This window comes from Mixophyes fleayi, chromosome 3 (assembly GCF_038048845.1).
Source record: "Mixophyes fleayi isolate aMixFle1 chromosome 3, aMixFle1.hap1, whole genome shotgun sequence".
Taxonomy (NCBI): Eukaryota; Metazoa; Chordata; class Amphibia; order Anura; family Limnodynastidae; genus Mixophyes; species Mixophyes fleayi.
This window is the reverse complement of record NC_134404.1, coordinates 91,898,724-91,913,166: the sequence shown is the minus strand read 5'-3', so window position 1 is coordinate 91,913,166 and position 14,443 is coordinate 91,898,724. Positions and strand designations below refer to the sequence as shown.

Below are 14,443 nucleotides of genomic sequence, written 5' to 3'. Positions count from 1 at the left end.
TATTCTTGAAGTTGATGCCTCTGACGTCGGTGCTGGTGCCATCTTGTCACAGAAAGATTTCCATACTCACCGCTTACATCCATGTGCCTACTTTTCCCGTCAGTTCTCTTCAGCGGAAACCAACTATGATGTGGGAAACCAAGAGCTGTTGGCAATCAAGTGGGCCTTTGGGGAATGGCGACATTGGTTAGAAGGCGCTGCACACCAGATCTCTGTTATAACGGATCATAAGAATCTGCAGTATATACAGTCGGCCAAACGACTGAACCCCCGGCAGGCTCGTTGGTCGCTGTTTTTCACCCGTTTTAACTTTGTAATCACCTACCGTCTAGGTTCTAAAAATGTCCGGGCAGACGCCCTGTCCAGAAGCTTCCTGGCACACCATGCTCCAGTTACTATTCCGGAGCCTATTGTTCCCTTGTCTATGATCCATGCTGGGTTAACCCAAGACCTGAGTTGTGCCCTACAAAGGTTTCAAAGATTAGCTCCTGACAATACTCCAGTAGGATGCTTGTTTGTCCCAGTTCATCTAAGGAAAGCGGTACTTGCTGAAGCACACGATAATCAGACTGCTGGACATCCTGGAGTTTTCAAAACATTGGAAATCCTTTCCCGCACTGTATGGTGGCCATCTTTGTCTGCTGACGTCAAGAGTCGCGTCCTTTCTTGTGAGGTTTGTGGCAGGAACAAAATTCCCAGGACTCGCCCGGTAGGTCAGTTGGTTCCATTGGCCACTCCTGCAAAACCTTGGACACATTTGTCCATGGACTTTATTGTTGATTTGCCACCCTCTGCAGGACACAATACCATTTGGGTCGTGGTAGACCGCTTTAGCAAAATGGCACATTTCATTCCACTAACCAAGCTTCCTACCGCTCGAGATCTGGCCATTCTCATCATCCAACATATTTTCCGTCTCCATGGACTTCCTTCTGATATCGTTTCTGATCGTGGTTCACAATTCATTGCACAATTCTGGAAATCCTTCTGTACCCTACTCGGAATCAAGATCAGTTTGTCATCCGCATACCACCCTCAGTCAAATGGGCAAACTGAAAGGGTTAACCAGTCCTTAGAGCAATTTTTACGATGCTACATGTCGGAATTCCATGATAACTGGTCCTCCTTTTTACCCTGGGCAGAATTTGCTTGTAATAATTCATGTCCCTCATCTACCGAAACCTCTCTTTCTTTTTCTGCAATTATGGTTTTCACCCCAGATCTAACTCCTTGTACTCACTCAAGTCCGCTGGTTTCCAGGAGATCCGCTCCACTGCCAGGAATCTCAGAGTTATCTGGAGAAAAGTGCAGTCATCATTATGACAAGCCTCATTTGTTGCAAAAAAAAATTCGTACCGCCACCGTATCACCTGCTCCCTCAAGGTGGGCCAGTAAGTGTGGCTGTCTACAAAAAATATTAGGCTCAGACAGCCGTGCAAGAAGTTGGGCCCTAAGTTCATCGGTCCATTTCTTATCATCAAGCAGGTTAATTCTGTCGCATTTAGGTTAAAAATTCCGTGCTCGTTGAGAATCCCCAACACATTTCATTGTTCTCTATTGAAACCGGTACTATATCCTAGTCAAGCTTGCCTGGGAGAAATTCAAACAAACCACAAAGATCAGTTGTTCAGAAAATCCTTGATTCTAAAAAAGTGCAAGGTCAGGTGCACTTCCTAGTGCAGTGGAGGAATCGCGGGTTAGAAGAGTGGTCTTTGATTCCGCTGAGACAACTCCATGCCCCTAAACAGCTGAAGGAGTTCTTCAGGAAATTTCCAAGAAAACCTGGGTTTCGGGGTTCCTTGACCCCTCCTCAAGGGGGGGGGTACTCTCACGAGCCGCGGCGGTACTCACAGCCGTCGCGGCTCGCTTCTGGCTTCCCCATGCGTCCCGGTCGTCAAGGTCATTTCCTCTTCCTGCCCGGCCGTCGCCAAGGCAACGACCAGACGCCTCTTCAGTAGCGCTGCGTCTCGGCAGTGCTAGAAGCCGGGCGCATGCGCGCAATAGACAGCATGTGGGCTGATTGAATGAAGGGGGCTGAACTACAGGACATTAGCCTGCAACTGTGTGTATTTCAGGGACAAGCCCTGATTGGTCCTGCTCTGTACCAGCAATTACTCTGCAGGTGTGTATACAACTTTTGATTGGTCTATGCCTGTATTTAAGGCAATGAGGTCTGCTGCCTCATTGCCGGTTATAGATTCTGTTGCCAGTCTGCTGACCTGCTCTGTGCCTTGTTCCTGCCTGTTGGACTTACTGCTGATTACCCGTGTATGACCTTTGCCTGGATTTGGACTTTGCTTGTGTATCTCGTGACCCTGACCTCTGGCCTGTTTACCGATCTTCCTGTCTGCTCGTGACCCTTGACCTCGGCTTGTTAATTGGAATTACTACCTGCTGCCGGCCCTTGACCTTTGCTTGGACTTCACTCCGTTTGCCTGGGTTCTCCCCAGCGATACACACTTCACGACCCTCTGCCAGTCTGCAGCCCAGTCTGTCCCCACCATCAGGGGCTCCAGTGAACACCTGATTGGCAGAGTAGACTCCGGGTTTTGTTGTGCCGGTTGGAGGGGTTCCTAACATACAGTATGTCTTTATAGAGGGAGGAGAGGTACATATCTCTATAGAGAGGAGAGGAGATAAAAATGTCTTTGTGGCGGTAGGAGAGGTATATGTTTCTGTGGTAGGAGAGGTATATGTTTCTGTAGAAGGAGAAGAGGTATGTGTCTATGTAGGGATTGGGGAAAATTCAGACAGTCTAAATACTGACAAGGAGAAAATACCTACATTGTAATTACTGACATGGAGAAAATACCTACAGAGTAAATACTGACAAGGGGAAAAAACCTTCATGGAGAAAATCCAGACAGTCAAAATACTGACAAGGAGAAAATACCTACAGTGTAAATACGGACAAGGAGAAAATACCTACAGTGTGATTACTGACATGGAGAAAATACCGACAGTGTGATTGGTGACAGTGAAAATGCTGACAGTCACACACACTGCCTGGATTTTTGTGTCCGTATTATTTCTGTCAGTATTATGACTCTACCACTGCTGTGTAGCGGAGGGACAGGTACATGTCTATGTAGAGGGAGGAGAGGTGCACGTCTCTGTAGAGAGAAGGAGAGGTACATGTCTCTGTAGATGAAGGAGCTGTATATGTCTCTGTAGAGGGAAGAGAGGTACATACCTCTGCAAAGGGAAGAGAACTACATGTCTCTGTAGAGGGAAGAGAGGTACTTGTCTATGGAGATGCCTTAACCCTCTGTATCCCTCATGGTTCTGTTCTCGGACTCCTTCTTTTCTCCCTGTGCACTTTTTACCTGGATGATCTCATCAGCTCTTTAGGCCTCCTATACCATCTATATGCTGATTACATCTACAACTCCTCACCTAACCTCTTCCCCTCTCTCGCATATCTAGCTGTCTTCTTGCCAATTCCTCTTGGATGTCCCAGCGCTTCATCAAACTTCATTTGTCTAAAACTGAACCTGTTTTCCCAACCTTCTGAGTCCCTTTCCCTCCATCAATCTTATTATTGTTGACAACATAAAATTTCCTCAGTCCTACAAGTTCGCTGCCTAGGAGATTTCCTCGACCCCTCCATCTATTCAATCCCTATCCCAAGCATAATGTTTCCACATTTGACATCTCCAGGATCAGACCCTCTCTCACCCTGCAGGTAACCAAGATCCTCATCCACTCGTTTGTCATCTCTCGTCTGGACCATTTTATTCTCCTTTTCTTTGGCCTACCAATATAATCCATTCTCAACACTGCTGCTTATTTTCTTTCATGCTGTTTTACATCTGCCTCCCCTCTCTACCAGTCATTACATTGGCTTCCTTTCCTCTACTGAGGCAAATACAAACCCTCACCTACAAAGCCCTCACCCAATCCTCCCCCCTTACATCTACAGCCTCATCTCCCTCCACACTACCTACCGCCATTTCCATTCTGCCAATGACCGCCACCTCTCCTCCTCATTCATTATCTCCTCTCACTCCCAACTCCAAGACTTCTCCCGTGCTTCTCCTCTCCTCTGGATATCGCTTCCTCTCCCATTTAGGGTCTCCACCCCCCTCCAAGGCTTCAAAAGTACTCTTAAAACTCATTTCTTCATGAAAGTCTATCAGCTCTCCTCCCAACCCTCCCCTACTCCTCTCTTCACAATGTTCTATTCCTATTTATTCTGTGTCTCCATGTTTGTCTACCGCTCCCCTTTTCGTGTCCTCCTGTTCTCATTACTTAAGAGACCAGCTCAACTGTGTCTTCCCTTCCATCCTCTACCAGTGACTCTTATCCTGGTTGCTGCGCTCACACTCCTGGGTACAGACTCAGAGCTAACTTGCTCCCCTACCACCAGTCACTAAAAGGGACTATTCTCGGCCTCGCACTTTATATCCCGCTGGTTTGGCTATTTATTTTCTGTGTAATCTATTGTTTTGCCTATTCTGTAATGCACTGTTTTTGCCTTAATTGTAATGTCCATTTTTTGCCTTGTACTGTTTTACTGTACTCTCTATGTACGGCACTGCACCTATTGTGGCATCTTTATAGAAAAGAAGTTCGAGGTAAATGACTTGAAGAGGAAAGATGGAAAACTGAGAATTGTGGATGGAAGTAGGAGTTGCATATATATGTGAAGGACAAACTCTTTTTTTAACAGGGGAGGAGATGCAGGTCTCACTGCAAGTACAGATTTTGGTGTTAAACAGAGTACATGGGCTTTTGCAGAAGTAGGGAATAAAGGGTCTTGGCCCTTCAGGATATACGAAATACCTGGTAACGACTATCAGTGGTTGTGCAGCATGCTGCCAGTGACACACTTACCTCAGTCTCTATTTCCAGTTGCCTCTTTTCTAGAAGTTTGGCCACTACCATCGCTCTGTGTTTTCCAGACCTTTTGCAACTAACCGCCCACTCACAAAGTAAAGAGACCACTGCTTCATCACTAGGAGGCACCTACTCCAAAACAAAGAGCACACTGCAGTTATCAGGAATTATCAATAATTATTTGAACAATTTTAAAGATACCCTAATCCCTAAAATTAACATTTTCAGACATGAACCATGAAGGTAAAATACATTGTTCATTGTTAACCAATCATGTCACTGCACCTGTATTAAAAAAATTACCTTCACATTACATTACAGACATTTGAAGCTCCCCCTACATCTTTGGGACAGGGTCAAAATGGAATATGATACAGGACAAACAGCTAAGGCTGGTTTCATTTGAGCTGCTATAATATCACTGGCCTGGCCCTGAGTATGAATCAAACAATCCTACAATGGTAAACAGCATAGCGGACATATTTAGTTAAATAAAAACACTTTAGTTAATTCATGTGTATATTTCTTCTTAGTAATGCACAAGCTTTTTCATGTACAGTTGAGGCCAAAAATATTGGCACCCTGCCACTTTTTTTTAAAACACCCCATAATTTCCTCTAAACATAAGGTGAAATTAACAACATTATTTGGTCTCCACAATTCTTTCTGTTAATATACAAAACCTTTTTTTTTTTTTTTCTGAATTTAATACTTCTTATAATCTTCAAAATAAACAAATCAAAAGCAATCGCATTGACAAAACTACAGACACCCTAGACTTAACATTTGTTAGCACATCTTTCCGCTTCCTATAACCATGGTTGAGCTTCCTATACCACTCTACTGGCAGTTTGGCCTACTTTTCTTGTGCAAACTGCTCCAGTTTTCCCAGATTTGAAGTGTGCCTTCACCCATCTCCTTCTTTCAGATCTCTCCACAGGTGTTCTATGGGATTTACATCTGGACTCATTGCTGGTCACATCAGAACAGTTCTGCGTCTTCTCTTGAACCATATCTTTTGCAAATGTGATTGGGGTCTTTGTAGTGCTGGAAGTCCAATAACCATTGACCGAGAACCAGCCTTCTCTCACTGGGCTTTATACAGTGTGCTCCAAATTGGCCTGGTAATCTCAAAATTTGCTCACATTCAAGACACTGTGCTAGATGCAGAACACCACCAACACATCACTGATCCCCCTCCATGCTTTACTGTAGGGAATGTGTTCTTTTTATTTTGCTTTCTGTAAATATAGGGATGATACGTTTTACCAAAAAGCTTTTATTTGGTTTCATCTGTTCACAGGACATTCTCCCAGGTGGAATTTGGCTTGTTCATGTGTGTTTTGGCCATCTTCAGTCAGGCTTTGCTATGTCTCTCTCAGCAGTGGGGCCCTCTTGGGCCAACAACAATATATCCCCCATTCATTAAGTTGGTGACAGATGGTGCAAGTTGAAACTGTCATGCCTTGTGTCTGAAGGCAGCTTGATCCTGCTTGACAGTTGACCAAGTTGCTTTCTCCAACATTCTAATAATCCTGTCCCACAATCTTTGATCAGGTATTTTTCTTTACGGGGAGCTTGGCTAGAGTGCCACAGGTATTATGCTTCCTAATAACATTATGTATGGGGGATATAGGAACATCATAGTCTCCGGATTTATAGCCTTGAGATTGTCCATGCTAGAAATCTTAATCTTCTTAATCTTAATCTTCTGTTCCACTTCCTATGACAATTATCTGGCTTTCAGTGCTCCTAGGTAGAATGTACTAAGTGACTTTGTTATATAAATAAGGAAGTTATATATATATATATATATATATATATATATATATATATATATATTATATTATATATTATGCTTCTTATTGAAGCAATTCAGCTTTCAGTGTACAGCCCATTATTGGCACAGAAACACAAAAGAGGTAAAGTTTTAGAGAGATAAGAAATCAAAGGCTCCTAACAGCTTTATTTCAGTGGATATATATAAAAATAATTTAAACATACAAACAAAAATCAAGCAAAAAGTAAAAAAATAGTAATAACATTAACTGTTTTGAACAAAATTGTTTAAATAAAGGTTGGCCCTTTAGGTTTCAATGGTTTAATAACAGGATTTATACTTTCGATAAATCTCTTTCTCTGATTCCATCTGGGGGACACTGCTTAACTATGGGGTTGAGTAGGGAAGGGAGGAGTCTGGCACCTAAACAGTTAACTTTTTTCTGCTGACAGGCATATCCCCCCCACCAATTCCCCACATACCTCAGTTTGATTACCAAAGCCCTAGGACGATAGGCCAATCAACCAAGATACACCACTCAAAAGGAGGGGGGAGCGGAGAGAAAAGAAAAACAACGAGAAGGGGGGGACCACAGTGTCCCCCAGATGGAATCAGAGAAAGAGATTTATCGTAAGTATAAATCCTGTTTTCTCTTTCATCCATCTGGGGGACACTGCTTAACCATGGGGACTTACTAAAGCAATCCCTCTGAAGGGTGGGACCGCTCTGATCTCCTCGCACGTAGAACACTACGGCCGAAGGAAGCGTCCGCAGACGCAAATACATTAAATTGGTAGAATTTCGTAAAGGTATGGACCGAGGACCAGGTGGCTGCTCTGCATAGCTGGTCCGCCGTGGCTCCATTCCGTGCCGCCAAAGACGCCCCAACCGATTGGGTAGAATGGGCAACAATACGCTTTGGCACAGGAAGATTAATACGAACATAAGCCTCCCTAATAGTCAGGGTAAGCCATCTGGCAATAGTTTGCTTAGACGCTGGCCATCCCCGCCTAGAAAAGTCAAATAATACAAATAGAGAATCTGTCTTACGTATCTTTGCAGATCTCTTAACATATATACGTAATGCCCTCACTACGTCCAAACATTTATTTGTTTTCGTTCCTGGAGTCTGAGGCTCCTCTCTGAACACCGGAACAACTATTTCCTGATTGATATGGAAACCTGAGACCACCTTAGGGAGAAAGGACAGAATAGTCCTTAAAGCTGCTCTGTCCTCATGAAAGACCAGATAAAGTTCTTTGCAAGATAGAGCTCCCAGCTCGGAGACCCTTCTAGCCGAGGCAATAGCAAGCAGAAAGACTGTCTTCCAGGTCAATAACCGCAACTCTGCTGAGAGTAGAGGTTCAAAGGGAGGCTCCTGCAACATGCTAAGGACCAGTTTAAGGTCCCAAGGATCCGTCGGATGTATGTAGGGCGGCTGGATGTGAAGCACTCCCTGTAGGAAAGTCTTAACATCCGGAATCTCCGCCAGCAGTCTGTGGAAATACACTGGCAATGCTGACACCTGAACCTTTAAGGTTCCCAGCTTAAGACCCGCCTCTAAACCACACTGTAAGAAGGCGAGAAATCTAGCCAGACAAAAGGATTTTGATTTGTAAGATTTCTTCTTACACCACTTTATATATCCAAGCCAGATGCGGTGGTAGATCCTGGCCGAAACTGCCAGTGGATCTCTTGTACTTGCGCAGAACTCTGGGACTTTCCTGTTGGCTCTTGACGCCATCAGGTCTCGATCCGGGAGTCCCCACTTGTCTACTAGCAACTGGAACACCTCCGGATGCAAGGCCCACTCCCCTGATAGAACCCTGTGCTGACTTAAATAGTCTGCCTGTACGTTCTGTCTCCCTGGGATGAACACTGCTGACAGTGCCGGGACGTTTCTTTCTGCCCAGGCAAAAATCTGAAAACGTGACTCCTGGTGCCTCCTTGCTTGTTTATGTATGACGCTGCCGTGGCATTGTCGGAATGGATGCGGATCGGCCTTCCTTGTAGAACACTCTGAGCTCTCTGTAGTGCCTTCAAGATGGCCATGAGCTCCAGCACATTTATGGAAAGACCCCACTGTCTTTCTGACCACAAGCCCTGTATCCTTAGGTGTAGGACCACTGCCCCCCAACCACTCAGACTGGCGTCTGTGGATACCAGGACCCACGCCCACGGGGCAAAGGATCTGCCTTTTGTTAGGTTGTCCTCCAACAACCACCAGCTGAGGGACCTTCTCGCCCCTAGAGATACCCTCATCCACTGGCACTCTAAACCAAGGAAGGACCCTGACCACTTCCTCAGAATGTCCCATTGAAGACATCTGGAGTGGATCCTTCCGTATGGCAGTGTCTCGAAAGATGCCACCATCTTTCCTAGCAGCTTCATACACATGAGTACTGACAGCTTCTTGCTTGACAGGACCTTGCCTATCCACTCCATCAAGGACCTTATCTTGTCCTGTGGAAGAAACACTCTGCTGCATGCTCTGTCCATTAGTCCCAAGAAAATCATTCTTTGACAAGGGATCATCTGTGACTTTGTTATATTCAAGAGCCAGCCGTGCTGTTCCAGCACCCTCACTGTAAGGCAAAGATGATGTTCCAACAACTGAACTGTTGCCGCCTTGACTAACAGATCGTCCAGATAAGGCACTAACTGCACCCCTCTGGAGTGAAGAAGTGCCGCCATAACTGCCATAATTTTTGTAAAAACCCTTGGGGCTGTGGCCAGCCCGAACGGAAGAGCTTTGAACTGATAGTGAGCTGTGCCTATCGTGAACCTGAGATAAGGCTGATGCCCCTCCCAGATCGGAACGTGGAGATAGGCATCCCTGATGTCTATTGATGCCATGAATTGGCCTGTCTCCAGGCCATTTATGACCGATCTCAGGGATTCCATCCGAAAGGAGTCTACCCTCAGATGAAGATTTAGCTGCTTGAGGTTCAGCACTGGTCTGAACGAACCATCTGGTTTTTGTACCAAGAATAGGTTTGAATAAAACCCTTTCCCTCTCTGGTACTCTGGAACCTGTATAATAACCTTCTTTAAAAGAAGCAAATCGACAGCCGTGAGCATTGCCTGTCTTTTCTGAGGACAGCGGGGTAACCCGGTTACAAAAAACCTGTGAGGAGCTGGCCCCTCGAATTCTATCATGTAACCCCTTCTCATGATACCCTGGACCCACCAGTACGCCGAGGACTTTGTCCACTGCTGGGCGAACCCAAGCAGCCGTCCTCCCACCCCACCCTCTGTAACCAGAGGTGGGTGGTAGTCATGCTGCTGGTCTATCCGGCAGCTTGGCAGAAGAGGCCCTTCCTGCTGCAGAGGCAAAGGATGACCTTCCTCTACGGGACTGTCTCCTGCTTCCCACGGCCCTTGAACTGGCAGTCTGGCCTCTGCCAGACCCAACCCCGCGAAAGGGCTGTCTGAAAGAACTAAACCTAGGAGCCCTAGGTCTAGGAGTATTCACAGGCAAGGACGTATTTCTACCCCCTGATGCCTGTGAAATCCAGGAGTCCAACTCCGGACCAAATAGCATCCCACCCGTATACGGGATGGATTCTAACGACCTCTTTGACTCTGAATCCGCATTCCAAGTCCTTAACCATAACGCCCTTCTAGCTGCTACAGCTGTAGCAGAAATAGACGATGATATGGAGGCCGAATTCTGGGCCGCTTCATATACATAACCCGCTGCCTCCTTCAGGTGCATGGCCAGGGGTAGTAGTTCCGAATCCTGCAATGCGGACTCTAACTGCCCTGCCCAGGCTTCCATAGCCCTAGCTACCCAGGTTGAAGACAATGCTGGTCTGAGGCTTGTACCAGCGGCCAAGAAGACCGATTTCAGCAAGGATTCTAATTTACGGTCAGTCGCATCCTGTAAGGCCGCCGACCCTGGTACAGGTAGTGTGGTCTGGCGAACCAATTTCGCTACAGGCGCATCCACTTTCGCCACCTGTTCCCATCGAGTCATATCCTCCTCTTGAAGAGGATATAAAGAGCCAAACTTTTTTGGCACAGTGAACCTCTTATCTGGACACTGCAATACCTCTCAATTCTGCTGAGGGAGGGAACCTGACCACCTGCTGAGAAGCCTTCTTAAAGAGAGACCGGTCTAAGGACCTCGTCTTTTCTACTTCAATAAACCCCAAGGTCTGACAAACTGCTTTTACCAGATCGTCCATACCCTGGTGTCTAGAGCTTTCCTCTGATTCTATTATGGACAAATCCGAATCATCCAATGATTCCCCTTCCTCTTCCGAGGAACCCTCTGAATCAGACATAGACCACAGCGCATTAGCTGGTCTACGTCTTTTATTACTGCGTATATGTCTGGGATTCTCCAGTAACTGGTTAAGTCGGTCAAGGCCTCTAGCCACTGGCGACCATCCAACCTCCTCTATCTGGGGTGCCTCCTGGAGAGCCGGGGAGGGATATTGTCCGACCCCTGGGGAAAATGAATTCTCAGTCATTCCTCCTGTTATACCCCGAGATGCCACCGATGTAGATGGGATCTCTACTGGTTTAGATAACAGTTTTACAAGGGTATTAACCCCTTGTGACAAGGTTGCCGCCCATTCGGGAGGTTCTACTGTCAGAATGGAGCTGTCTTTAGGCTGCAGCATTACAGGCGTCACAGCGCAGCCAGCACAGAGCCCCCCTGATCCAGCCGTTCATTTGTTAATTTAACATTACATTTTGAACAGACAATATGTTTGGCACGTGTTGTTTTACGTTTAACAGCCATCACAAGATAAGAAAAAAATAAAATCACGTTTCATACGCACAAACACTTCCACAATGTCTATCAGAAAATACTGACTGGGTTATTTAAACATATCATAGTATTTCTGATTAAATAAGACAGGTTGGGGAGCTTATAGTTTTCTTTTAACCTAAAGCTCTCTCAAAACATTATTGTCTTACAAGACATATGCATACACAGAAGAAATATAGTGATACTTAGCGGGGAAGATATGTGTCAGCAGTGCACTTCTCTCCAAATGACTGCTGTATCTGTCCTCCTTTTGTATTTTGGCGCCAAAAAGGGATCTTCCACCTGCTCACTCAGCAGGGGAGGGGAAGAGGTGCTTCTCAAACACATTCCCCTACCGCTGGCATCTCCTTCTGTGTCTCTACTAACAGCGATTTCCCCTTTCTTATTAGCTGAAATCCTGTTAGGATTATGTTCCAAGCAAAAAAGCGCTAGTTTTCTCCATAGCGCGGCCATCCTTCAAGTTCCCCCTACCCTCCTCTTGGAGGAGGGGACTTGGTATGCTCCAGCCTGGCCCCGGGGAACGACAGTAGTACTGGCGTTTTTTGCCTTTATAGCAGCGCCTGACCCTGCTATCAGCGGGGAGAGTCTCTTGCCGACTGCTTCCCGCTGTGAGAAGCATTTTACCTCCTCTGCCTGCGGGGCCGCCCCCAGCTGACAGGCGCTTCTCCCATGAGCCAGCTCTGTTAACAACAGAGCCTCTCGCCGCTAGTCAACAGAAGAAAACTTTGTAAAGAAAAGAAAAAGTCTATTAACAGTGAACCCTGTTCACTGTGGAGCTCTCTGATGTTCAGCCCTACTTCCTAGGGCACCTACTTAAAACTGAGGTATGTGGGGAATTGGTGGGGGGATATGCCTGTCAGCAGAAAAAAGTTAACTGTTTAGGTGCCAGACTCATCCCTTCCCTACTCAACCCCATGGTTAACCATTGTCCCCCAGATGGATGAAAGAGAAATAAAAATACCTATAGTTTACATTTAAAGTATGTTGTTTACAGTGTTACTACCCATCCAAATAACTGTTCATATCTTTCCACCAAATTTTAAATCAATAAGATTCTTGCTCCTCTACAATATTCCCACAAAAGTTCAAACAAGTAAGATTCATATTTAGTAAAGGGAACGCTCTGTATACCTGATAGGTCTAAAAACCGCAATTGCGGTTTTAGACCGGGGAGGATTTATTGATGCAATTTGGCATTTAGTAAATCAGTGTTTACAAACCTTACATCAAAGTGCCAAAAACCAACACTTTTTTGAAACTGCACTTTAGTAAATCTAGTCCTTATCTTCTCAATAGATCATATTCTAGACTGTGGAATCCCCACATACGTAGTTAGAACATTTTGTAATGATAAAAATAATGCTAAATGAAACAATAAAAAAGATTGCAACAAAAACAGAACAATAAAAATAATGAACAATGAATGACAAGCTGGGCATAAGGAAAAAAAAATAATTTAAAATCACATTTGAAAGTCAATTAAGTACAAATGAACAGTTATGTTAAATTACAATTTTTTAACAATGTTAATGTGTGTTCTTTAATCTGGTTTACATTAAAGTAATGTGTTCATAGTATAAATATATTTTAGCCTTATTACATTTAATCATCCATACCACACTTTTATCAAGAAGCCTAATGTAATACACATAAATAATAGGCAACTGTTGCCATTAATTGGTTAACAGTGGTAACAAATGATTTGTTAGTGATATGATTCAAAGTAATGAATATCTAACTATTGTGATTTGCAGGAGGGGAAATGCAAATGTGCTGTAAATATAAAACACCGACAAACAGCTGCAACCCAGTGACTTGAACCATTGTGGTGCGAATTGTTACTTCCGCCTAAGATATTCCCTTTAGACTGTCTGCCCTTCACCGAGACAGATGCTACAATGTACTAATATGAAATTAGTTCTACTACATCTAACATACCACAGTGAACAGGAAGTTTAAAAGGGAGCTGCTAACAGTCATTCATTATTCAAAATTACATTAAATGCTTCAGTAAAATAAAACACATGGGGCTTTTTAGCAGTATTCACAGTAACTTCTGTTATGTAGATTGGAATACTGCAAACTTTATATCTGCTTCCTGCAAGGGAACATTCCTAGTCAATTCCTAGACCTATCTCTCATTCACAATTGAGTACAAAGATTCCGAGCATAGATTCTTAACCTGGAGTGCAGAGACCACTTGGAGGTATATATAAAGGAAAAATTACATCTTCAGTTTTACAACTAAAATTTAGCATTTCCTTCAATTATGAATGTAGGTAACAAACCAATGTAGTGTTAGCAGTACCTGTGACTTTGTCACCAACAGATACCAAACACAAAAAGTAAATATTTGGCGCTAAGAGGTGACTAGAACTAATAAACAAGGATTTTAATCGCAGTTGTTCATTAGAGCAGTGTCAACCTCTAAAACAATAAAGAACACACAAAAATCAGGCCCAAAATAATTAACACAAATATTTTACAATGGCCTATATGGTGGACAGTATAATAATTAGAGGAGATTCACTAAAAACACATTTAATTCCAAATAATCCTAAATAATCATAAAACATAGAAAAATTATACATGAAAATAAAAATATGTAAAATATATACAATGAAATAAGTAAACCACAGAAGCATTACCACAATTAATTAGCAGTACAGACAATATTGTGTGCTGTAAACATAAATAAATAAATATATCAATAAAAATCAACTCTAGCACCCAGTTAGTTCATAAATGGAGTCACCTTTGCCAGGGTTAAAAAAAAACAGAAAACAGAAAAGAATAGTTTTGATGTTCCTCTCTCCCCTATTGGCAATGAATGATGGTGCATATTCCAAAAGGATTCAACCCCAAACGGAAATGTTTGAGCTTTTGGAGGTGCAAAATTTTTCTTCCAAGCTACAGAATAAACTCCAATTGCATTTCCAAGTGGATAATAGTTCCGTATAATAAAGGATCCAAAGCAGTTCAATATGATAACCAATCTCAAATTGAGAATCACAAAAACTCTTATAACATACCAGTTTGAA

At 43.9% G+C, this 14,443-nt stretch overlaps 1 protein-coding gene across 3 annotated transcripts in view; it reads right to left on the bottom strand.

Moving 5' to 3' along the window:
- The window catches only part of MED12L (mediator complex subunit 12L), a 468,926-nt gene that overhangs the window by 365,712 nt on the left and 88,771 nt on the right, over window positions 1–14,443 (bottom strand). For all 3 annotated transcript variants that reach the window (XM_075201969.1, XM_075201971.1, XM_075201970.1), the window contains exon 11: window positions 4,837–4,968. In XM_075201969.1, coding sequence (XP_075058070.1) covers window positions 4,837–4,968 — 132 coding nt within the window. The remainder of the gene's footprint in view (window positions 1–4,836; window positions 4,969–14,443) is intronic.